This window comes from Gymnogyps californianus, chromosome 2 (genome assembly GCF_018139145.2).
Source record: "Gymnogyps californianus isolate 813 chromosome 2, ASM1813914v2, whole genome shotgun sequence".
Lineage (NCBI taxonomy): Eukaryota > Metazoa > Chordata > Aves > Accipitriformes > Cathartidae > Gymnogyps > Gymnogyps californianus.
In genome coordinates, this window is record NC_059472.1 from 131,744,335 (window position 1) to 131,768,993 (window position 24,659).

The 24,659-nt window shown below is 41.9% G+C and overlaps 1 protein-coding gene across 10 annotated transcripts in view; it reads left to right on the forward strand.

Annotated features, from left to right (window-relative positions):
• GSDME (gasdermin E) overlaps nt 1-24,659 on the forward strand; it is a 79,173-nt gene that overhangs the window by 45,827 nt on the left and 8,687 nt on the right. For 5 of the 10 annotated variants that reach the window (XM_050892911.1, XM_050892909.1, XM_050892905.1 and 2 more), the window contains 2 exons: nt 21,366-21,537; nt 22,561-22,681. The exons of 1 other annotated variant lie outside the window; for it this stretch is intronic. In XM_050892911.1, coding sequence (XP_050748868.1) covers nt 21,366-21,537; nt 22,561-22,681 — 293 coding nt within the window. Of the gene's footprint in view, nt 1-9,691; nt 9,729-10,843; nt 11,065-21,365; nt 21,538-22,560; nt 22,682-24,659 lie in introns of those variants that run through there. 4 more of the 10 variants (XM_050892914.1, XM_050892908.1, XM_050892913.1 and 1 more) reach the window with 4 other exon arrangements.

Here is a 24,659-nt window from a genome sequence, read left to right on the forward strand (position 1 = left end):
GCTTTCCTTAGTTCTTCCATTCACTGTAACTTTAAGGTTGTCTATAAATAACAAAAATCAGTATGAACTGCACTAATTTTAGGATCACATTTTTTATTGATCTGAAAATGTAACTAGAACATTATGAGTGGAAGTACAATTATTAAATCAATGCATATTATGTATCATTTACAATCAGTTTACCTTGCTGCTATAGTACTAGGCACTGTACAACTATACTTTAAGTAGTGCCACATGCTGTACAGTTATATTTTAAAGAACTGCCAGCAGTGCTTACAGTCTGAAAGGTGTCTGTGTGCAGAGATACAAAGATGAAGGGCCTCATTTTTTGGAGGCTCAGTGACACGTATCTCTGTTTGCAATGTTTTATTGAAAAAAATATCCTCATATTTGTTATTTTAATACCGGTTCGTCATTTGACTTTGTAGGTCTGTTCCAACTGGCCGAGAACCAAAGATGTAAAAAAAGAAGAAACATTAAGAAGCATAGGGAATAAGCTTCATTTCAGATTTTATTCCTGATTTTTTTTTTTTTGGACTTTTGTAGTTTAATGTGGAATAATACGCTTTTAAAATAACTGTTTATATAGGACCTACATAAATGTTTGGACTCCTACACAACAGTTTGATAGCCATTCCTTTTGGTAATTTATGAGGAAGTCCTACTACTGAATAGCTTGAACAATATAGCAGCCAGATGGTTTTTGATAAACTTTAATGAGACCAGATGGTTCGTAATAAACTATTATGGAAAAAAGACTTTTGAGACATGCAAGAAACATCATCTATTCAAAGTCTTCACTTATTTATTGTAAAAGAAAGAAAGTTCTGTGGCTGCCATCTAATCTACAGTTTAAAGTTAGAAGCACTTAGTTCATGCAGCTTCATGCAAACTGTCCTCCATATTATTGTTAGAGACATCACTAGCTGACTCCTTAGGTAACCACAGTCTACTAGGCATGATCCTAGCCTACCCTTTTGACAATTTTCTTAAAATCATGCGAAAATCATCAAATAATCACAAGGTTTTCATAGGTAGATCTTTAGAACGTTACAGCTACCTAAAACAAGCCACGTGGGGATAAGAGAGCTTTTACAGTGACAGAGGGAGCCCTGTGCCACAACAAATGTACTACAGAAAGGTAGATATAGTACTATTTCCCCATGCAACATCAACACTTGAGCACCAAGATCGAGTTACAGCAAACAGGCTAGACTGAGTTACACTGAAAAATTGCTCTTCTGCATCTCAGTGTGGCACTCTCAGTTGTCCTTCCAAGGGACTAAAAGATCCAGAAGTGAACCTTTTTCCTCATATTGGTCCCTAAGGTAGCAGAGATGAGCCTGACAATAAAAGATAGTCTCTAAATAGTGGACAAACTCATCTCGCAGGCAAAATCTTCAGATGGTGAAGATGTCACCTTCCATCGCCACCGTCAGAGCGAATGGACAGAAGCTCACATCAACGGGTAGGAATGCAGCAGAATGGCTTTCTGGCTGCTTTGAATTCAACGCGGTCCTCCTGGCTTTACGCACCTCCAACTGGTCTCCCTAAGCAGGACACAGTAACTTGCTGTTGCTAAGTCTGTCACTAGCTGCTGGCACTGATGAAGCCGTACCAGCAGGAGAGCGAGAAAGCTGTTGTTTGCAACAGGAAATGTTTCAGAGGATGAATGGTATAGGCGAAAACTACAGAGCATCACCAAAAATGGGAGATGAATTTAATGTGAAATACAATGTGGTTAGTTGATTTGAAAGAAAGAAAGAACAAACAAACAAAAATGCTGCTTAGATCTTTTATTCTTCCAAAAGGAAATGGGCGAAAAAGAAGTTCATTCTTTTGCTGGTGATTTGGCTTATGTTGCTGGACACTTTAAAAAGCTTTGCTACCCCAAGTATCTTCTTTTCTAAATAGAAGCCAAAAGAGTTTCACGCTTCTTCCCATTTCTCCACAGAACTGAAGCCAGCAGATCCTTCTCAGCAGTGTGAGGGTTTAAAAAAAGCCTAGCATGCAGCGACAGCGAGCTTTGGACAAACCTCTGACACGTCAATATACAGGCTGAATTTCAGGGAGCGCTTTCTAGTAGGCTGGATGCAGCTGAAACAACTCATTGATGGCTACAAGGCATTATATACCATTAGTATGCTGTTAATACTGACCCCGTGAAAGCATTTAGAAAAGTTTTTAAGATAGAGACAGAGACCAAAAAAATAGCCATTTAAGAAATTCCCTTTGCAGCCAATTTCGGATTACATCTAATGTTGAAAAAAAATAAGGCAAATTACACCATCATACAAAAAAAATATCTAGTGCCAACGCTTATAGGATGCAAAGACTTCTTCTGTACTGGTAGGAATAACCATTCTGCAATGCTGACATCTTGTGGTAGCTGCTCATGATTTCTTATCTTAATATCACACCTGAAGAATTTCACACAGAGGTGTTCAAAGAGCATACAACTATTGTGTTGGGTTTTTTTTTCCTGTCAGACTACTATCTTTTGTGTTATTCTCACTTATTATGTGCAATACTCATTTTTAAGTTGTGGTGTGAAGTTTCGTGTCGATTGTCTCATTTATTTAAATGAGGTAGCCAAAATCTGTCCATACCAAAGCAGTTTGTCATGGAGGCAAAGTTTCTGGTTTTCTCCTTCTGCTCTTTCTGCAGAGGATTTCTCATGCAGGAGGAGTGCAGGAGATCTCCTAATGTAGAAGTGATGAACTTCATGCTTCAGCTCAGGAGATGGAGTGCATGACAGACAGATCCAATGCAGACCTCACTCACAATCTATATTTCTCTGATATGATGTTCTCCCTGCTGGCATCCCAGTCGATCATGAAGTAACCATGTGCTGTGAGTTTTGACTGTGCAGTACACCTGAAGAGCATTTCCACAAAGACTGAAGGCTCAAGGTGGGTGTTCAATCCTAAATGTCTCCTGTTAGCAGCAGTTTTGCTAACAGTCTTTGAAGCCTCTAAGTTAATTGCTGCATAGCCCCAGAACTGTTTGCTAACACCCAGACCTATGTTTCTGTCTCTTCTAATTCACGAGAAGCATCTAAAAACTATCCTACGTTGGCTTGTGTCTTTCAAGTGGATAGAAGATTTCTGCTCGAAGTTTTTTCTTGAAAAGCTGGAAATATTCCTGGCGTGAGCACCCTTTATTTGGTGTGCACGCAACGCTGGTAATGATGTCTTAAAGTGATAGCAAGTTTCACTGTTTTTATTTGTGCCTCCCTCCCCAGTGAATATTTCCATGGTAATGTGGTTCAGTGCAACTTCTGGCTCGATTTCTCAAAATATGCTTTAGCAGACACTTGCATTTGAAATGAATCACGCATTGCCACTCCCTGGAAAAACACATGATAGCTGATGAAACGTGTGCTATTACTGGCCACTGTGGGAGATTATTACTGGAGCTAGCGATTCTGCAGCTCGGTGTTGATCCTAAAAAGAGATCCCCTGAGGATGTGTGGGTGCTTTTTCTCAGGATGAGGCTCTAAGAATGGTGCTTTATATTTTATTTTTTTATTAGTCCATAAAAGTAATTATCACAAATGCAGATACTTACTTAGTTCCATTCAGGCTATTTGTTCAAATTTCTGTAAGCAAGTGCAACCCCAGAAGGGAAATCTATTTATCATTAATTCACTAAGGATGTCAGCTGGGGAATCAGAAAGGGGTGATGGATTAAAATCTGCCAAAATTAACTGGAAGTTTGGATAATGTACGTAGTTAAACAGAATGGAAGAAATGGATGCTACTTTAGCTATATGCATTAACTGTTACTCTCACTCAGGACTGTTCATTTAAGGACATGCAACTTTCAACTTCCTTTGTTCCAAAGCCAGGAGTTACTCCATTAAGACCTGGTGATGTGACACTTGCAACTATACTCGCAGCCTCAAACACTTTCTCATCAAACCATACAGGAAGTACTGGCCTGTGGCACGGTTCACCTGAAAAAAATTTCATTGATGTTTATTATCTTGAAAAACTACTCCTCGGGTTTCTGCAGACTCATCTGTTTCTCACTGGATCAGTCTTTGGTATCATAAACAACCGAGTTGTTTTATTCTGGTGCTGCATTGTTTTCAGAGGGCTGAGATATGGTGACAGAGCTCAGTATTTCATACCGCAGTTCATGAACCTGTCCCTGTGCGCACTGACCACGTTTCTCATTTCCGCAGTGCTGCTGTTCAAGGTCCCTGGACTGGGGACCTTGGCTTGGAAGCTCCATTCGGACCACTGCAACTTCGCAAGGCAACAGTGCCAACCTAAAGCTGCAAACCGCAGCCAAAAACGTGGCAGGGCTGTTGCTTCCAGCAGATTTTGCACACAGGCCACTGACCCTCTGCGTTTCTGACCATGGTGATGCGAGCCAGATTTGAGAGGATGTCACAAAAATTTCCTTTTGAATTGTCTCATAAAATATCACTGTCAGGCAATTACCAGTAGGGAAAAGAAGCTGCCTGTGTTACTTGATGGGAAGTAACATGCAAAACCAGCTGTCCATCACTGGCTGAGCTGATCCACCATCTCCACCTCACAGGGCGCAACACCATGCAGGGCAGCCGACGTTGAGACTCCAGCTGGGCATCTGTGCCAGACAGCTGCCCCAGCACCACGGCATGCCCACACGGCCAGCAGCACAGGCTGCCATCCCTTGTTTGCAGCACCTCATAGCAGGAGTTTCAACCCCCGGGGAAGATGAGGCAGGCCCGGTGCAGGCAGGCAGGCGGGAGGGATGGCGAGGGAGGTAGAAACTGCCGGGGTTTCGCAGCGGACAACGGCAGCGCCCGGCCTCTGCCAGGCGCAGCCCGGCCAGCTGCATGTGCTGGGGCGGCGGCCCTGCGCGGCAACATGGCGGCGGCGCTCGACCGCGACCCGGGGCGCCGCCACCGCGCCTCCCCGCACGGCCTCAGCACCGGGCGGGGCTTGAGCTCCTCCCGCTCGCCCCTCGCCGCGCCATAGCGCCGGTAAGAAACCCCCTCTGCTGTGGGGGCTTCGCCCGGGCTCCTCGCAGAGCTTCGCCTCGGCACCTCGCCTCGGGGCGCGGCGCGGCTCGGCACGCCCGCGGGCGGAGCTCGCGCATCCTCGGGGCCCGGCGGCGGGGATCGCCGGGAGAGCCGTGAGTACGGGAGCGGGCCCGGGGAGGCGGTGGGGGCGGCCGCGTCCGCCTCCCCAGCGCTCGCTGAGGGGTCCGGCCGCCGCCGCTCCTCCCTTCCCGGCGGCTGAGCCTCCCCCACCACCACCCCGCGTTCCGACGGCTGGCGGGGCAGGGGCAAGCGGGGCCTCGGCGGCGCCGTGTGCCCCCGCCGCCCGCCGACCTGTCACACGCTCAGGAGGAGCCGCTGCGGCCGCCTCGCTGATTGCCGCAGCTCCGCTTTCCTTCCCTGCCTGCCTGCTGCCTGTGCGCGCCCTCCGGCTTCGCGAGGGGAAATCGAGGCTGAACGCTGCAGTTCACGTGTGGTGGGTTTGAGAGGGGTTTAAGCGTGACATGGCGGGGCGCCGGAGCGTTTGAGGGGGATCCCTGCGCTCAGACGCCGCCTGAGCCGCCTCAGCGCAGGTCTTGGTGAGGTGGCCAGTGGTTTGCTCACCAAGGACAAGGGCAGCTTGGGCCGTTCCCAAAGCGTGCAGCCCCACTGCAGGCCCTCGCACCTCTGCCTTGCAGGACGGCACCGCCAGCCCCAGGTAAGGGTGCCGCATCCTGTGGGTGCCTTGAGCCGCTGTGGTTTTGTGGGGCGTCAAGTCTTTGGAGGCACATGCTGTAAAGGCCTCGAGGCACAAAAGAGGGCTACATCCAGGGCTAAAATTTATTGGATGTGTTTTTGGGGACCACGTGCGTTCAAGGACTGAAATTTGTTGTGTGAATATCCCTGCTAGGCTTTGCATGTTAGCTTTTATGACTGTTTTTTAATTTAAATTATGTAGAAAGGAGGTGAAAATAACTGTAAGGTTTTGTAATAAAACACGTGTGCTGCTTGTCATCACTTCCACGCTTTAGTTGCCTTTCGGCATAAACTCCGACTTCATTAGGATTCAAAGGCTGTTACCGCTGCTGCACAGCAGAGTTAACGCTAACAGCTCTTCTGACACCGGCTCCTGCGTGGTCATCTTTGGCCTTCGGGGATTGTATTTCCTTACAGCTTGGATTGGCAAGGGATGTGCTGACATTTGGTGTTCCAATTGTCACCTCTTCCCAAATTCCCTGTGTACTGTGCCCGGGTAATCTTATGTTAAATGGAAAAAAAAAGCTTTTTTGTATTTTTTGTAAAGGTCAGTGTATGTGTATGCAGAATGTAAGAAATATCGGGCAACTGTTGAGAACTTGCTTTTGTGCTGACAAAGGTAGATAATGATTATTCATAAAATGTTTCTTTGGATCTAATGTCCCACTATATTGAGTTAGGGAGCTGTGATAAAGGAAGGAAGCAGGGTAACATTTGTTTGTTTAAGTAAACAATGAAGTTGCTGTAAATATCTTCACTTGATCTCATCCCTTCGTTGAATAATCTCCCATAGCCCAGGTTCAGGCTAATTTTAAATTTCTCGGTAGGCAGGGAAGGTACTCCTCCTTCCTCTTCTGCTGTCACGCCTAGCTATCAACCTGCAAGAGTGAATTCACTCTGACAGGCTTTTCCTACCAGCTTGGATACCTTCCCTTTTAATTCTACCAAACCAAGCACAGCTCTACCAAATTTCCAGAGGAAGAAGCTCCAAAGGCAGAGTTTTCTTAATGCTGTGTCCGTAACCACTCCATGTCCATTCAGTCAGGACGCCATCGACCCTGGTAGCTGTATTCACTCCCTGGTGTTGGCTAAGGGCATATTCAGTTGCTCTGTGTCTTTGTTTAGTGAACTAGTGAAACAAGATATTTGGGTGCATTTCAGAATTAGCGTTAAAGGCACTATATCCAAAGACACATAAACAGGCATTTGGATAGAATATTCTTGCTTTGCAGGTACAGCTGCACCAGCAAATATGCTCCCTGCAAGGACGTTCCAGCACAGCGAAGTGTGGGAGACGCCGACGCTGTCATTCTGAGGCTGAAGGCAGTCCCATCTCTCCTGCCTGGTGAGTCTCAGCAGTCCTCATAAGCATTCTGTGGTCTTTCCTGGATGTCCGTTTTGCTAGTCAAAAGCGTGTTGACTGACAGTGAAGACAAACCACCATGAATCGCAAGTTTTATAGAATGTGTGAGATATAGTGAGTGTGTAACAATGCCAAATCATAGGAACTGTTTTTTCCAATTTGCCTTATCATAAACTCCTCAGAAATTGGTGGGCCTTTTTCTTTTCAGAGACTACGCCCATGTGAGTTGGTTGTGTAGGAATGGGATCAGAATGAACGAACAGTCATGTAAAGCACAGAAATGTTTGAAGAAGGTTATGCTGGGGAAGAGCAGCTAATGCAGGCAATGAGAATTTTCTTGATGGTCTCCTCTGTTACAGATCAGTCATCTGGTTGGTTGTGACATACAGTGTCATGCAAAAGAAGTCCCAGGGAAAAAGAAAACTAGTGTTTTGGGCTGTTGGGGGGTTGGTTGGTTCGTTTTGGGGTTTTTTTTTTCTGCTGCAGTAGAGCTGCATTGCTTATTCTTTTAAAGCGTTCTCACTGAGATGAAAACCAGGGGAATTAACGAGGAGAAATTTAAGAATGCAAAAAATCAATCTCAGTTCAGAGCTTAGGAAAAGGTCAGAGAACAAGAAAGTCAGTGGAAGTATTCCCAGTGCATGTAGCTGGGGCTGTGCTGCAGGTTTGCTGCAGCCACAATTACAATGAAAGTCCAGAAGACTCTTCAGTAAAATGTTATGTGACTTTGACATTGTTCAAATCCTTTCCATGCAGGTGGTGTTGGGAAACACCCTTTACTTGTTTACATAGAGAACTAAGAGTAGGCCATAGGGGTTTCATGAGGAGGTAGATACCTCAACATGAATTGGTAAATACTGTGTGAAATATTATCTGAAATGCCATTTGGGAAAGCTAATGGAAAGGTAAGTTCCCATCTGCAGAAAGGCTTTTTTTTTCTCTGTCCTCCAACTGATACTAAAACATGGAGCCTGTGGTCCAACCAGTAATATCTTTTATTCAGTTTTCCATTTTCTCTCAATAATCCTGAGTGCCACTGCAATATCAATTTTTGTTTTAAGTCTGTTCTAACTTACTCTGGCCTGTATTTGTAAATGACAAATCTAACATCTCTGCGGAGCAAGACAGGTAATTAATCATGAATGTGTGGATACCCAGCTAAGACATCTTATGATCTTAGTTGAACTTTCCAGTCAGTGTCAGCTGGGGATTCAAGGAATGTTGCCAACTTTAAAAAACTGATTTAATTCTGGAAATATCATTAGATCAAATAACACGGAGTTGAAAAACTAAAAAACATTAGATATTTTTAAAAAGATAAAAGTTAGTTTATTAGAATTGTATGTTTAGCACTTGTGAATGGTCATTTTTACTATTTCTCCTGTGAGTTTAGCCAGTTTCCCTTATTGAAAAAGGTCCTTATAAATACAGCTAAATGCATTGCTTGGGATAAAGAAAACCTACACAATAAGAGATGCCAATATTTTTTAATTTAAGACATTTAAAAGGTAGAATAAGATAATGTATGTAGCTGTTTAGCAGATATGAGTAACAGTTGCAAATAACATATGTTCAATTTAGCTGTAGTTATGCTAATGGAAAATAGAAAATTGAAAAACATTGAAGGTATAAAGATTCAGAAAGAAAAAAATTATTTGGGACTTTCCAGGGTCATAGTTCAGAAACAAAACTTAGGCACAAAGATGCCAGCACAAATATATGTTGCTTTTTATAGAATAATTTTTACTATCCCTATATGTGTTTACTCACTATTAAAAAGATCAAGATAATTTGTGTGAATAATACAAATTACCTTATATGGAGTAAGATAATTTTATATTAGGTAATAAAAGAAGGATTCTTTGGGGAGACAGAAATCCTCTGCCATTGCACCAGTGCTCTCCTCATCCCAGCCAGTCTCTGTGGGGTGCTCATTAATAGATGCTTTTTCTTAGAATTTCAGGTAAGCTGTGTAAGTTTTTTCCTCCTAACAGATTAATTACCTGTGAGTGTTCCTTGAAGGAACTTTTCAGCTGTAGATTGGAATATTTATTTTCTCACACATTTATTTTCTTTCTTTGTTATCTGCATGATCATAAATTTCATGCATTATTATTGTAATGTTTAAGCCGTGTATATCGTGTTTGCAGTGCATCGTTCTTTGCTTATTTGCTGTTGCTTATTTAAAATTTTAACTAAAATTTTTCGTCTGTTACTGTGAAAACATTTTTACTTGGGATACGTGGTTTGAACTGTCATGATTCCCAGCTCAGAGTGGAGAAGATGGGGTGAAAACACCAGCTGTTCCTGCATTAATACCAATACTATGAAGAACTTCTTCAAGTGACAATGTAAATATTTATACTTTCCAACTGTAGTTGTTGAAAAACAGATGTATTCTTTCAGGCTTTAAACTGATTCCCCAAGATGTTTGCAAAAGCAACAAAGAATTTTGTGAGAGAACTGATGGTGGAGGTGACTTGATCCTGTCTCCACTTGAACGCCTCAGACAAGCTGCGGCTTCTGAGCTTAGTTACGAAAAGGAGGAAATTCTGGTGCTGCAGAAGCCCAAGTATCATTTCTTGACAGTCACCCTGAGTGATGTGCTTACTGAAGGCAAACCGATAAAACCAGGTAAAGCCATACTCGGGCACTACTATTATTGCAGATAAAAAGAATGCAAAGCCTAATCTTTTTTGTTATTATTCTCAATCGTGTTACTAGAGGGCTCCTTTCAGAGGAATGCTCTGAAGTATTCTCCATCTGTGGAAATGAGATGACTGGATCTTTTCTCACTTGACTATTCATTTAACTAAAACCAGTAATAATAAATGTTTGTTTAAAAAAAAAGTTTTGCCTAGATAGACTACTAAAATTGAGTGCTGAAGATTGTCAAGCCGTACAGTCCAACTGATTAATAACAGTGCTGTCTGCAGCCACAGGAGCTCCCCTAGAATATTTTTGGGGATTCCAGTATGTAATAGTAGCATGAAACTATACTGTACTCCAGGTCAAAAAGCACTGGATAACAGTGTCTTGTTGGTGACAGTAGCCAGGGAATGCTTGCACAGGCAAGGTCAAGCAAGTTTTACCACTGCTTCCTTTCTTCTTGGACAGACTGTTAAGAATGGTTGACCCTTGTACTTCTTTCTTCCTCCAGCTGCAGCAGTCCTAACCAGGTTTTTAGGATTAACGATCTGGAATCCAGTATTTCTGGGCATGTCACAATTCCATACAGGAAGATAGCTAAGTCCCTAAGTTTAGATGTTAATTGTAGCTGGCTTGGGAGATCAGCTGATTCTGAGTCAGTTCTTTGGTTTATAGGTGTATAAGATTCAGAGTTGTTTTAAGCAATTAGATGCTTCCATTGGTTTTCAGTGAGCTTTGGGACAGCCCTGTAACGAGATACGTCAAGATAATGGCAAAATATTAACCCTGTTATACAAGCAGGTCTGCTTTGTAGTTTTTCTTTGTAGCTGAAATAAGTTTCAATCATTCTTTATAAATCTTCCATAGCATCTGAGCTCAGCATTTCAATCACCTTATGTTTTCCTAAAATGGCAAAATATAAAAGATAGCAGAGCAAAGATGATGAAAATATGGAGGAAGCAGAAGTAAGAGTTGCAGAGCCATAAATTTCATTATTTACTTACTCGATACTGTTCCTTACCTTCACTAACTTGTCATATTTTCTGTAAGCTTCTGTTTTTCGATCAGTTCAGGACCATTTCAGCACTTCTCTTTCACAGGTAGAAATTACTTTTATTGCTTTCCTAGTAATTGTGGAGTCTGACTTTGCAAAATATATGGGCAAGTTTGAAGATTTCGTTCAAGGAAGTATTGAAGCTTCGTTTGGAAAGATCAGCCTGGGAGCTGGAGGGAAGGGCTATGTGGAAAACCAGTCCTCGTTTGGAAACCTGAGGAAGCAGGAGGTTGACTTACAGCAGCTTATGAAAGATGTCAAGGACAGGTATGTTTTTAATGTGGGCATTGTAATGGCCGGGAAAGATTACTGAGCTGAAAAGACTTGGCCCAGCTGTGATCACTGAACAATTGATTCTGTAGTGTTGCCATAGTTTGAGAATTATTTTTATTGTAAGCTCTCATTTTCAGGTGACAAATCGTATGCACAGATACCATTCCCGCAGTCTATGGGCCACCTCTATCAAACGTCTGTTGAGTTCATTCAGTCCATGACTTTGGGCTCCATCTGTGATAACAGTCTGTATGGGCAGGAGGATGGTGCAAAGTCTGCTCAGTCGGCAGAGCATGGGACTCTTAATCCCAGGGTCGTGGGTGCCAAAAAGGATTGTTGTGGTTTAACCCGGCCGGCAGCTAAGCACCACGGTGCCGCTCCCTCACTCCTCCCCCTCCCAGTGGGATGGGGAGGAGAATCGGGGGGAAAAAAGGTAAAACTCGTGGGTTGAGATAAGAACAGTTTAATAACTACAGTAAAATATAATACTAACAATAATAATAATGAAATATAATAATAATAATAGTAATGAAAAGGAATATAACAAAAAAGGAAGGCGGGGGGGAAGGAAAAAAAGGAAAAAAAAGAAACAAAACTCAAAAAACCCCAGTGATGCGCAATGCAGTTGCTCACCACCGCTGACGGATGCCAGAGCAGCGATCCACCCTCCTGGCCAACTGCCCCCAGTTTATACACTGAGCATAACGTTCCATGGTATGGAATATCCCTTTGGCTAGTTCAGGTCAGCCGCCCTGGCTATGCTCTCTCCCAGCTTCTTGTACACCTGCTTGCTGGCAGAGCATGGGAAACTGAAAAGTCCTTGGCTTAAGATAAGCGCTACTTAGCAACAACTAAAACATCAGAGTGTTATCAACATCATTCTCACACTAAATCCAAACGCAGCACTGTACTAGCTACTAAGAAGAAAATTAAACTCTATCCGAGCTGAAACCAGGACATACACAAAAATGAAAATTTCCTGATTTTGAAAGCTTGATCGTCAGATGTTTCCCTTTCATTTTTAAAAACATTTCTCTGCAATTTCATCTTATGTATTTGCATGAATTACCACGTGGAACAAGAGCCAAATCCTCCGTTCTTTGGGGGCTGTACTGAGGTAACAATCTGGAAAAAAAAATGGATTAGTTTCTCAATGTTACTGGGGCAAGTGCTATGGAAACTGAATTCAGAACTACTAATGTTGTTGTAAGCAGGCTTTATAACTTTGTGTGTATGTGTGTGAGCGACTGTGCTAGACAATTGGATTATTTGAAGTTGAAGGAATAGCAAAGGTGAGCAAGCATGGTCAATGCATGTTCTACTAGTTGAACAAAATATAGTTTATACATCTATTGCTCACTGTTATACACCATAATAGCTGAGGGGAACTATAATCTTAATTTTACAAGATGTGCAACACTTCCTGTCCTACTCTGAAATCGCATTTATTTAATCTTGCAATAAGACAGTCATGGACCAAAGCCTCCTTGGCAACCAGCTGACAAGTCGGGGTCTACTCTGTATTGCACGTCCTGACTTGTGGGAGATGAGGGCGGTTCGTTTGTGACAGCATTGTACCCTAGATCTGTAGCAGGCGGTGTAATGCATTTTAATAGCCTTTGCTGGTGCTCTGAAGATAAAGATGATACGTTTTTGTTATTGGTGCAAAAGCTGTCAGAAGCAGTGTAAATTTGCTTTAGATACACTGATGTTGTAGAAATAATCCGTTCTCCATTTTCACAGGAACAAATGGCTCCTGTTCTTTTTATGGTAAGCTTTCACAAGTCAACAAACTTACTCTAATAAGGCACCTTGCTATCTTTGTACTAAATGCCCTATTAAAAGCAGAAAATACTGGGCTAAATGTGTGTACCGGGCCTGTAAAATTAGTATGCATCTAGTATCAGAAAAGTAGTGTTAGTCAAGATTTAGAATCTTGTTTCTAACACTAGAGTCCTATAGAAAACAAACTAGAGTAATTTCTATTTAGATCAGTAAGCTTTTACTTAGTTTTCTGCAGTAAGTTACCTACTCTGTTCAAACAGATAATCCTCCCATAGCGAATCAGATTTACTTCAGCACATCTTGGGGTTATAATCCTGAATGTAACTAAATACTTAGAAATATATTATCTTCTTTTAAGTATGGAAAATCAATAGCTCTACACCGATCTGAATATAACTGTAAATGAGGTTAATGTGTGTGCCGCTTTATACAAGGAGCTAGTTATTAGTTCATAGAAAAGATGCTCATAGCTTATTAAGGCTTATGATGCAAAGTTTATAATTGATATCCAGTCAGTCTGGCTTCTGCCAGGTCACTGAAAATTATGAGGATAGCAGAATTTTTATTTTTTTCTTCAGCGTAATGCCAAGGCTCACTGGAAATTGTGGCAATGCCTTACAAATGAAATTCCAGTTACTCATTCATAAATATTCTCTGATTTATGAGGGATTGTGTCCAAGCTTCTAGCTTTTGTCTCGTTCATGGAGCATTGTGTGGAATTCAGGAATTCAGCATTCAGGAGTGCTGGTGCCTACAAGTTAGTGATTTTTGGATCAAATTCATTCATTCAGCAAAGCATTATGGTACTAAGAGGATGTTCACCCATCGGTCCTTGTGAGATGAGAGTCAGCTAAGTGTTCTTGATTTCATCTAATGACATACGTTGCTTGTGCTTGTTTGATCAATTATTGTTTTGTTTATTATTTCTGCATATATAGCCTAATTAAGTTGCATTTTAAAACGTTGTATTAGGCTGTTTAAGTCAAAGTTGCAGATAAATAACAGAAAACTAAAAAAAAAAAAGTCAAAGCTGATATGCCTTCTCAACTAAGTCATGTGAGTCTTCAAGGTTCAGCAAGCTAGAAGTGCTGAGTGGCAGCAAATCGGTTTCCTGTCACTTCTTATGTGAACCTTCGGAAGGAGAATCCTACTGATCTTTTAATTAGATTCCAGATGCCACATTGGCTCTCCTTTTCTGAAAAGGGATGACAACTGAAGGATGCAGGATGAGATCCTTCCTGATTTGCAGAAGCAATAACATTGTAAATGTAGAACACGCTTATTAACGTAATATGCAATATAAAAATAAAGTTAAATAGTACTTTTAGGTATATAAACTCAGCATATTTTATTTTACATTATTCTTGCTTTTCATATTACATTGTGCTTGCTAATTCACAGAGTACTGTAACATACTGATTTCAGGTCAGAGTCCTGTGCCTTTAACTCAGATTGCTATGGATTTAAGAGTATATTCCATCTTCTATTTTAAGACTTTCAATACTGTCTGCCATAAGATCCTCATAGAGAAGCTGATGAAGTATGGGCTGGATGAGCAGACAGTGAGGTGGATTGAAAACTGGCTGAATGGCTGGGCCCGGAGGGTATTGGTCAGTGGTACAAAGTCTAGTTGGAGTCCAGTGACTAATGGTGTACCCCAGGGGACAATACTGGGTCCAGTCCTGTTTAACATCTTCATTCATCATCTGGGTGATGGGGTCGATGAGTGTACCCTCAGCAAGTTTGCTGATGACACAAAACTGGGAGGAGTGACTGATACACCCAGAGGGTCGTACTGCCATCCAGAGGGACCTCAACAGGCTGGTCTGGTGGGAACCTCATGCAGTTCAACAAAGGGAAGTGCAAAGTTCTGCACATGGAACAACCCCAGGCATCAGTACATGCTGTGGGCTGACCGACTGGAAAGCAGCTTTGCAGAAAAGGACCTGGGGTCCTGGTGGACACGAGCCAGCAATGTGGCCTTGCTGCAAAGAAGGCCAGTGGTATCCGGGACTGCATGAGGAAGAGTATTGCCAGCAGGTTGGGGGAGGTGATCCTTCCCCTCTACTCGGCACTGGTGAGGCCACACGTGGAGTACTGTGTACAGTTCGGCTCCCTAGTACAAAGGAGAGATGAACGTACTAGAGAGAGTCCAGTGAAGGGCCACAACAATGATCAAGCAACTGGAGCACCTCACATTTGAGGAGAGGCTGAGAGAGATGGGACTGCTCAGCCTGGAGAAGAGAAGGCTCAGGGGGGATCTTATTAATGTATATAAATACCTGAAGGATGGATGCAAAGAGGACGGAGCCAGGCTCTTTTCAGTGGTGCCCAGTGACAGAACAGGACGCAATGGACACAAACTGAAACACAGGAGGCTCTGTCTGAACATCAGGAAACACTTTTTCACTGTGAGGGTGACCAAGGACTGGCACAGGTTGCCCAGGGAGGTTGTGGAGTCTCCCTCCTTGGAGACGTGATCCTAGGCAGCCTGCTCGTGGTGGCCCTGCTTGAGCAGGGGGGTTGGACCAGACGACCTTCCAACCTCAACCATTCTGTATTCTTCCCTCCAGTGAAAAGGATTCTGAGGAGGTTATAATCTGTGTAGTTCTCATGGATTAACAAATTTGCTTGTTTGTTTTGACCATTTCACTAAGTTGTGTTAGGTGATTGAAATAGAAGCTCTGAGAGGACAGTGACAGGAGAGAGAAAGAAATAGGACCAAGTGGCAGCAGTCAGTTCACATCAGCTGCAGAAAAGTTTGCCTGTCATGCTTCCATCATTTCATGTGAATGATTCCTAACTCTATGATTAGCATATTAGAAAAACAGGGTAAGCGTTACTAGTAGTATACTCTGGCATGATTGAAAGATATTTTTACACTATTGCATATTGTACTGTAATATGCACTTTTATTGATTCGACTATTGTCCACACTGAGACAAAAATAGGTGCCTATTCGTAATCTGAGTACAGTGGAAATTCAGCCCATTTTGTTATTTGCTCTTTAAAACTCCTTGAGCATTTATGTGTATGATGAGAAAACCATTCAGTTTTCTACCGGAGGTGCTACATGGGTAATAGGAAGTCACAGAATGTTGTGACGCAGGATTGAATAAAATCAATGGTGTGTGTCTGTGATTTAAAAAATAAGGAGGATGCTGAACAGAAAATAGAGGAACTATCTGTCACTTGCAGTCTCAAAAGTCTCTGGTATTCTTGGGGAAGGTGTTCTATGAAGTAATTGTCAGGTTAATCTCTAGGGAAAATTGTGAAATGCTATCAATGAGCTGACTATAGCAGATACTGTGTTCTGGTATGACTGTAAGAAGTAGGTCAGAAAGGTTATATTTGAAACCAATTAACAAAAGAAATATGCGTCTGTGCCTGGTGGAAAGTGGCGGAGTGAAGTCTGGTGGATTTTACTCCATGGCACTCATCTAGAGGTCTCTATAAGAGAAGGAACAAAGCTGGGTGAAGGCTCTCGCTGTGCAGCAAGCAGCACTTGTATGGAAGACATCAGACTATTGCACATTATAAATAAAGCGGAGAAGACTGAACAAGCTGAGGAATTCTGGCTGAGCAGCGAGAGAGGTTTTGAAGTCAGTCGTGGATGTTATGGAAGAAGTTGCATTTGGGTGAGGCTGTGAGAGTGGGCCACCCACGTCTGTACAGCTGGGAGAGGAGGTGTATTGAGGTGATGTTGCCCAGTGCAGGACTGAAAAGGTTTTTCACTCGTGGGTAGTTTGGACTAGTAAAATTTGTGCAGGCAGGCAACAGTGCTGACTTCAATGTGGGGATGGAGAGTACTCACAGCAGTAACCATTCATTTGGGTATTTGTAGTAAATTGGCAAGCACCTTGCTTTGAGGATTTGTGGGGTGGGTTACTGAGAAGACTAGACAGGATTTGATGGAAAAACAGTTCTAGACCCTCTCCTTTGTGGACAGTCCGGTCAGAGATTCTGCACCTGAAGGGAAGACCCTCAGTCTCAGCTGTGGGGTTTAGAGCAGGCTCCTGCTCTCTCCTTTAACTGTGAGAGCCTGCTCTATTGCCAGATGTTGTCTGTTTTCTTTTGCCTTCCATTGGTTTCTACCTTTCTTCCTTTTCTGCTTAGAGTTGGCAGCAAATTGCCTTTGTGCCTGTCTATTCTCCACTGCTTTAGTCATGCAAGAAGAAAAAGTTTGAATAAAAGTGAAGGAAGCCTTTGCACTATAGGAGAGTGGAAGTGCTTAATCCAATTAAATGTGGAGAGAGTGAGACCAAAACTCAAATTCTTTTCTGTTTGTGTTTGACCTCTAGAGCTTCCAGCATAGTAAATCATTGACCTCAGGAAGGTTATTTAAGCAGAACAAACAATCAAAAAAACCCCATAATCCTTATCTTTTAGATGATCTTTATTTATACAGGCTCGTACTCTTGTGTGTTGATAGTGGGTCTTAGCAAACCAACATCTCATTGTATTTTATATAGTGTTACTTTTGAGTACTTCAGCTCAGCTTCTCAAGGTGGGAAGGAATATGGTGATGTAGTACAGGTCACACAAGATTGGTGAGGGCTTCTGTACAATAGATGGTGAAGGAGATGGTAAGAGTGATGGTTGTAGAACAGAAATAAGAGCTCTGAAACGTGACCTGTAAAATAAAAAAATGCAATTCATGTGCCGACATGCATGTGTTCTCAGGGATTTAACTCAACCATCTCTTGTTATTCAGATATATTCTTGATATTCAGAGTGTTATGCTAGCAAATGAGTTCAGCTCTTGCAAAAATACGCTCATAGATTCAGTGGCCATTGCCCTGCAATACTTTAAGCCCTGCTCTGATTGTCAAACTTCAACCCTGTTGCATTTTGCTCTTGATGACTATTTTCAATGATAATTTAGATAAGCTGGGTATTTGCTTACCTTATATTGTCTCATGTTTGAGTCGCTGAGAGGAGCAGAATGTTTTGCCTTCACAGGCTGTGCCCCAGTAATAACTTGTGATGTGCCCACACACAACCCTAGAGTCTAAGGGGTTTTATGATAGAAAGTTTAGTGCCAGAAGTCTAGAGGAGAGCATTTAACTGTGCTGTCCTAAAACAAAAGGTATTTGTAGCTTTTGGTAAGGGTATGTGTTTTAAAGCTCTGAATCCAGTACTCACTAAACTTAGTGGGAAGAGGAGAGCATTTCTGCCAGCTTTACAGTTGAACACATCCCACTGAAGTCACTTGAATCTTGGGGCTGAGGCGGGGGCCGTGTCTCTGCCACACAATGCAGCTCTGTGGAGAGGACCCCAAGTCACCTCCGAGACGCAGTGCCTGCGGGAATGCTACGTCAGGGACCAATGCAGGTAGCTCTGTGCCCCTGTGGTGTTAGTGTCGCTGCGTAGCCTCCAGTGCTGTGGCAGCTCATCCAGCCCTGCCTCAGAAATTTCTTCACTGTGCCCCTTTGCAGGTTTACCTATGTCTTCTGACTCTTTTGCTCTGCCACTCTGCTGTTAGTTCTGCATCTGAGCCTCAAAGCCAGGAGCATGAGGGGGTCTGAGCCAGTCCCACCTTGGGCAGAATACTGTAGAAGTAGATGGAAGAAAAAGTCTCTTGAATTCTTTTGGTCATTCATTTGTATAGTGTTAAATCACATTCTATATGATTCTTAGGTTAACACTCATTCAGAAACAGCAAATCTCTATTTAATCTGTATTTTTCTATCTTTGATTGTTTTGTTTCTTTTGCTCTAACTTTTGAGGATATCTGGTAAGTTTGTCATCCTCTAAAGCAGGCGAAAAATACATCATGTGAAAGGAAATGACAAATTGCTTTTGTGCTTCTTCATTGTATTTCTTCCCCTGTGGCTTCTCAGGTCGAATGTTAAAATTGCAAGTTCTTAGTGCATTAATTTGTATTTTCAAGATGCTTAGCACACCTCTTCAGAATTGTAAATAATTATTGTGAAGTATATAATAGGCTTGATGGTCTGTTATTGTGATAACTAATAGCTCTGGTTTGGCAGACACTTCTAAGAGCAGCAGTGTTTGTGATTGCTTGACATTTCTTCAATTTTTGCTTAATCCAAAGATTCATTGCATTCCAAGCATAAAGCATGGCTTTGCACCAAAAGAAAAAAAGTTATATTAATAATCTCAGGAATGTTTGGGGTGCTTTTCTAGTGGCTGCTGCATTGCTTCAGAGGTATTTTCTTTTCCTTGTTTAAACAATCAACTTTAAGGTTTTCAGACAGTTCATTCCAACTGATTGAACTTTCATATAAGCATGTAACTTTCCAAAGATCAAAAATTGCCTCAGGATATTTTTAATTTAATAAAGAACCAAGCTGACTTCAGACTTACACAGACTGCATAAATCCAAAACTCCAGAATCTAATAAATCTAAAACTTTTTAATTAAAAGTGGAGATATCTTGATTTAAATAAAGCGGAGTCAGACATGTCTTTCTGTCATATTCTTGGGGAATTGCCATTTAGCCCCATGAATAGCCATTTACAGTAAAAGGGAGGAGAAAAGACTGAATAACTTGAGCCAGGGATAGCAATCTTTTAATCTTCCAACTGTCTTGCTAGAGTTATCTGTTCATAGAAAATATGACATCTCATCTGAGGACCTCCAGTGAGTATTTTGCAAAAGCATAATATAATTGACACATATTAATCAATTAAATACAGTTAAGAAGTTGCTTTAACTGTTACCAGAAAGTCTGTTAATACCCCAGAAGTCAAGGTAGTGAATTTTGTCATCTTTTCTCAGAAAATAATCCTCTCGTATTGTTTCTGGGAGTTCACTTTCTTTCTTCTGCTCATTCTAAGAAGAACCTAACTTTAGAAATCTCTCCAGCAGCATTTAAACACACGCTGAATTATGTTGTGGAGTAGGGATGACTTGTTAAGTGGGAGGCATGGGCTAGAGATTTGAGGTCCCTCCCACAGTTAATTTTTCTTTTGACTGTGACTGTCCCGGTCATTAATTGTAAATTGTGAGGTTATACTGATGAATAACACAGGAGTTTATAGCGGGTGTTTTTTTCAGTAATCTTCTCCAGTCCCAAAATCCATGAAATCTTTTCTGTGTTTTCTCGTCCAGCCCTTTCAAATACTTGTTCAGTGCTGATCCCACGCAGCCAGTTCAGGGTTTAAGTGAACATGGAAACAGATCCATAGCAAGCTGTGAGGGTTGGCATCGAGGCATCGCTCTCTTAATGTGCTCTTCATCCCTCAAGGAGAAATTCTGGTGGCTCAGAATTTGGCGGCAGCTTGTCAGGGCTCTCTTTTGCCTGCACATGGGCCTTCAGAGGCCAAACCAGCGTTCCTAGTGGTGGTTGCCTCAAGCTGTCCTAGTCCGGGGTGAGTCTAAACATCAGCACTTGGCCACAAAGGAGCCGCATGTCACCTCTCCTGTTGAGAAGTACCCGATGGCACACCTGAGGCAGGTAGAAGGACATACAAAGAGAAGGGTGACAGGACTGAATGGTGACCAGGAGGTAAATGAGACCGAGTTTGGCCAGATGGCTGGAAAGTGGTAACAATGAACTGTGAGAAGGAGGGGAGACTAAGGCTGGGAGCCATGAACAGCTGGTGTCATCTGAGGGTAGAACATTGCAGAGAAATCACATGAAGTGGGGCTGGTGAGCTGGCTGGCTGTGGGACAAAGCTGAGATGAATGAAAAGGAGGGGAAGAAATGGGACTTGATCTGGTCAGGTAAGAGAGAGAAAACCGAGAACTGTTGTAAGGAAAAGTGGGGCTTGATTACAAAGAGAGAAACTAATCAGACTGGAAGATGGCTTGCTATATATTTCTTAACTTCCAGTAGCTTGACTGCAACTTCACTCTTTCAAAGCAGAGCTTTGTGGTGTGTGGATAATACTATTATATTACATGCTTATTATGTATTATGCTATTACAGGTATTTTTATTGTGTGTGTACATGGATAATGTATGCAGTAGTGTGCTAGGGTGCAGGGAGTTCACAATATGGACCATGACCACAGGTCTTTTGTTTGTACTCCCTGGTAACTTTTTTGGTTGAAATAATTCTTTTGAGTAAAGACTGCAGGATGTGACCCATTGACTTACCGACACTGTTTGTGCTAACGTGAGACTCTGAAGAGAATGGTTAGCCGGCATTCCCTGCCATGGCCATGTTAATGTCAGTGTGAGTTCACGCTAGCAGAGGATTCAGGCCAGTGTCCACAAGCCTGGCTGGTTGTTTTCATATTACACGAGAACCTTAAAGTTGTCTTTAGTTCTCCCTTGCTTTTTGTGCTTAGAAAGTAGCTGGACAACTGCCATTTTTGCTCAGAGTAAGGAATCAAGAATTCAATATGTGTGTTGGGACTTACTGTGGAATACAGATATTTACTGCTACCAAATAACAAAAGAGGACATAATAATTTTGAGGAGACTGCTCATAGAGAAGCCATTGTTATTTTTACAATAAAAGCTTCTTCAAGCAATTAAGAAAATGTTTTTTCTCAATTCTAGTATTTATGTTGTTAATGGCATCTTTTCTTTTTCAGAACAATAAATCTAAACAGTAGTTTACTGCAACAAGTAATAGAAAGAAAACGTGAAGTGCTGTGCATCTTGAGAGAAAAGATAATAACAACTCAGAAGTGTACGATATCTGAACATATCCAGACAGAAGAAAAAATCAGCGGTGTGATGGGATGCAGTACAAAAATAGTAAAGGTAAAAGTTATTAAAAATCTGCAAGGAATAGAACATTTGCAGATTATCTGAGAAGAAATTGTGATTTCTCCAAATAGACTTCAGAGTATTTTTCATGCTTCCTTAACATGTTGAACTCTCTTTCTTAACATGTTGAACTCACTGTACTGCTTAGTTGTGAAACTTCAGAAAGGTAAAATGTTTTTTCCGTTGCCTCACTGGCAAAAGATGCCATCTTTTACTGTGAGCCTGGAATGTGGTTTCCATCAGTACTGTCAAATTGTGATTCAGTTTCTGTGTAGATTCCTGCCTACAGCAGAACATAAACAAACATGTAACACTTCAGTGAAATTTGAAGAGCAAAAAGCATTGCTGAAGCAAATTTATTTGAAAAGCCAAGTAATCATTCATCAAAAACGTTTGCAGTGTCTGCTGAGTTTTAATATTTATTGAGAAGCTATTTGTTTTCGATCATGGGAGTAGAGATTAATTGCATTATGAGGCTATCTGAAAAATTGCATATGAATTGAGAAGGAATTACCGAAGTCAAAACATATGCTCATTCATTGTAAGTTGGTTTTTTTTTTAAAGCTGCAGATGAATCACTTCTGTGTACAGGGTGTCTCCAGTAGCAGAAATCTGGGAGTTGCAGTTCAACAACCCTCTGTGCAAGTGCCACCTTCCTGGTACCAGTCTCCAGCTGGGCAAAAGGGGTGTCAGGATAGAAGAGGGCAGGGCAGGATACTGAAATGCGTGCCCATTTCCTAGTGACACAGTGTTTCATGTGTGGCAAAAGCTGCACCTGGAGCTCAACTTTGTACTAGGACAGGGTAGCTAAGAGTTTGAGAGCGGCTCTTGGCATTGTGCTTCTACCTCGCTGCTCATCTAGTTCCTTTCATAAATGTCAAATGAAACATGTGCTTTAGTTAGGCATCATGGAGAATAAAGCACATTCTTTCTCGGTATTTTTTTCCCTTAATTAATTTGGGGTTTAAGCTACACAATAGCTGAATCAGATAAATGGTGAATAAATCTGTCCCCTAGGTTTCAGTGAGTGAAAATGGAAGTATGATGAAGGATTCTAGTGTGATCCTTGAAATTCCTCCTGCGACCACTATTGCCTACGGTGTAATTGAACTGTTTATAAAGCACAGTGGCCAGTTTGGTAAGTATCAAGCTCATTTTCTGTGGCACGCAGTTCAACTGTGGACAGAGCTGTCTGTTGGGCAGTGATTTTTGCATTTCCCTGTGTATGAAGGTGATGATGTTCTGTGGTCTCCATTGCCTTGATAGTTATTTGTGCTGTGAAATGTTGCTCTTCTGATTTAGTAATGCTGTTTCACTTGTTTGAATAAATCATAAACTCAGAATAACTTAGTTTTCAGGGGACTGCAGGAGGTCATCTAGCTCAAGCCCCAGCTCAAGGCAGTGCCAACTTTTGAAGTTTGATCTAAGTTCAGAGTTAGATCAGATTGCTTGTATCCTTGTCTATTCAAGTTTTGATTCTCTCCAGAGATGGAGGTCCCATCACCCCTCTGGGCAGCCTGTTCTCATGTTTCACCACCATCATGGTGAACTTTTTTTTTTCCTTAATATCTAATGAGAATTTCCCTTTCTTTAATTTGTGTCTCTTGTCTTTTGTCCTGTCATCATACAGAAGAGTCTGGCTCTGTCTTCTCTTCATGCTTCCATTGAGTAGTTGTAGATAGCAATAAGGTTCTCCCTTAGCAATATTTTCTCCAGGCTGGACAAACCCGGTCTCTCAGCCTCTTCTCATACATGATGTTCTCCAGCCCCCAGTGATCTTAGTGGCTGTTTGCTAGATTGCTCCAGTATGTGAATGTCTGTCTTGTACTGGGGAGTCCAGAACTGGACATAGCACTCTGAATGCAGTCTCCCAAATCGAAAATTCACTTTCATCGATCTGCTAGCTACGCTCTTGTCAGTACAGCCTAGGATGCAGCAAACTTCAATAGCTGCAAGGGCATGCTGCTGATGCTCTCAGATTTGTTGTCCAGGTCTTTTTCTGCAATTTTGCTTCTAGTTGGCTGGCCCTCAGCCCATGCTGTTGCCTTCGTGTGTTGGCAGGGAGGGTGAAATGAATATAAATGGATGATCAATGAGGACAGTTTAGACAACAGTCAGGCTAAGAAAAGAATTATTCATAAAGTATAGGACTGGAATTTAAACTTTTCTGTCTATTTTACACTTTCATATATAGATTGTTCTCAGAATGGTTGCAGAATGTCCTTGTCATATTTTCTGGTCATGCTTTACTTATTTCAGGTCGAATACTTTCAGGTGTCAAGTTAAAAAAAATGTTGAAATTGGCTTTGGGGGGAGTAGTAACTCTGCTCTGCAGAATCACTTGGGTTTTTCTTTGTTATCTATCCTCACTTAAACTCCCTGACGTAAAGGAGGTTTCAGGGAATGTTAGCAAGAAGGAAGGAAATCAGATGGACTGTGTAGAGCTGGAAGTTAGAAAGGACTGATGTGGAGAGAAACAGGAGATAGGTTGAAGAAATAATTGAAGTGCAGTTGAGACTTGAACCCAGGATGCTCTTTATTTGGATAAGAAATGCAGAAGATGCTCTCCATCATTCTCCTTCAACTGACTTCTGATATTAAGGAAGTCTGTAGGTTCAGGAATATAAGTAAATATCATGTAACCTGTAAAAAAAATGTCTGAAATGTGGAATTGCTCTGACATAGACTGAACACAGAGATATGGCAGAGGGCATTGACTTCATGGTCATAATAGGACTGTAATTCAGAGTAATCGGGTGCAATTAAGGCTGTCTGTATAGGTGATAGCCTACTTGTGCGATTTCTAGATGGAAATTCTTACGTCCTGCTAGCTGGTAATACGTGAGTCTTGTTAATAATCTGTATTTCTCTGCTCTTTTTCCACTTCTGCTTCTTTTCCCACTTTTTTTCATATTTAATGTCTTTTAAGCTTCAAAACCAGCACAGCTTGTTTGGTGTTTTATCTGAAACGACCTATGTCTTGCCTCTTTTTTTTAATTTGTGCTGTCTTCCCTTGCCTGAGTGTCATTGAGAAGGTAAAGAGGATGAGCTAACAAGAAAATTAGGGATTTGCCAGCAAGAATAAGTATGGTGGAGCCTAACCTTCAACTTCTTAA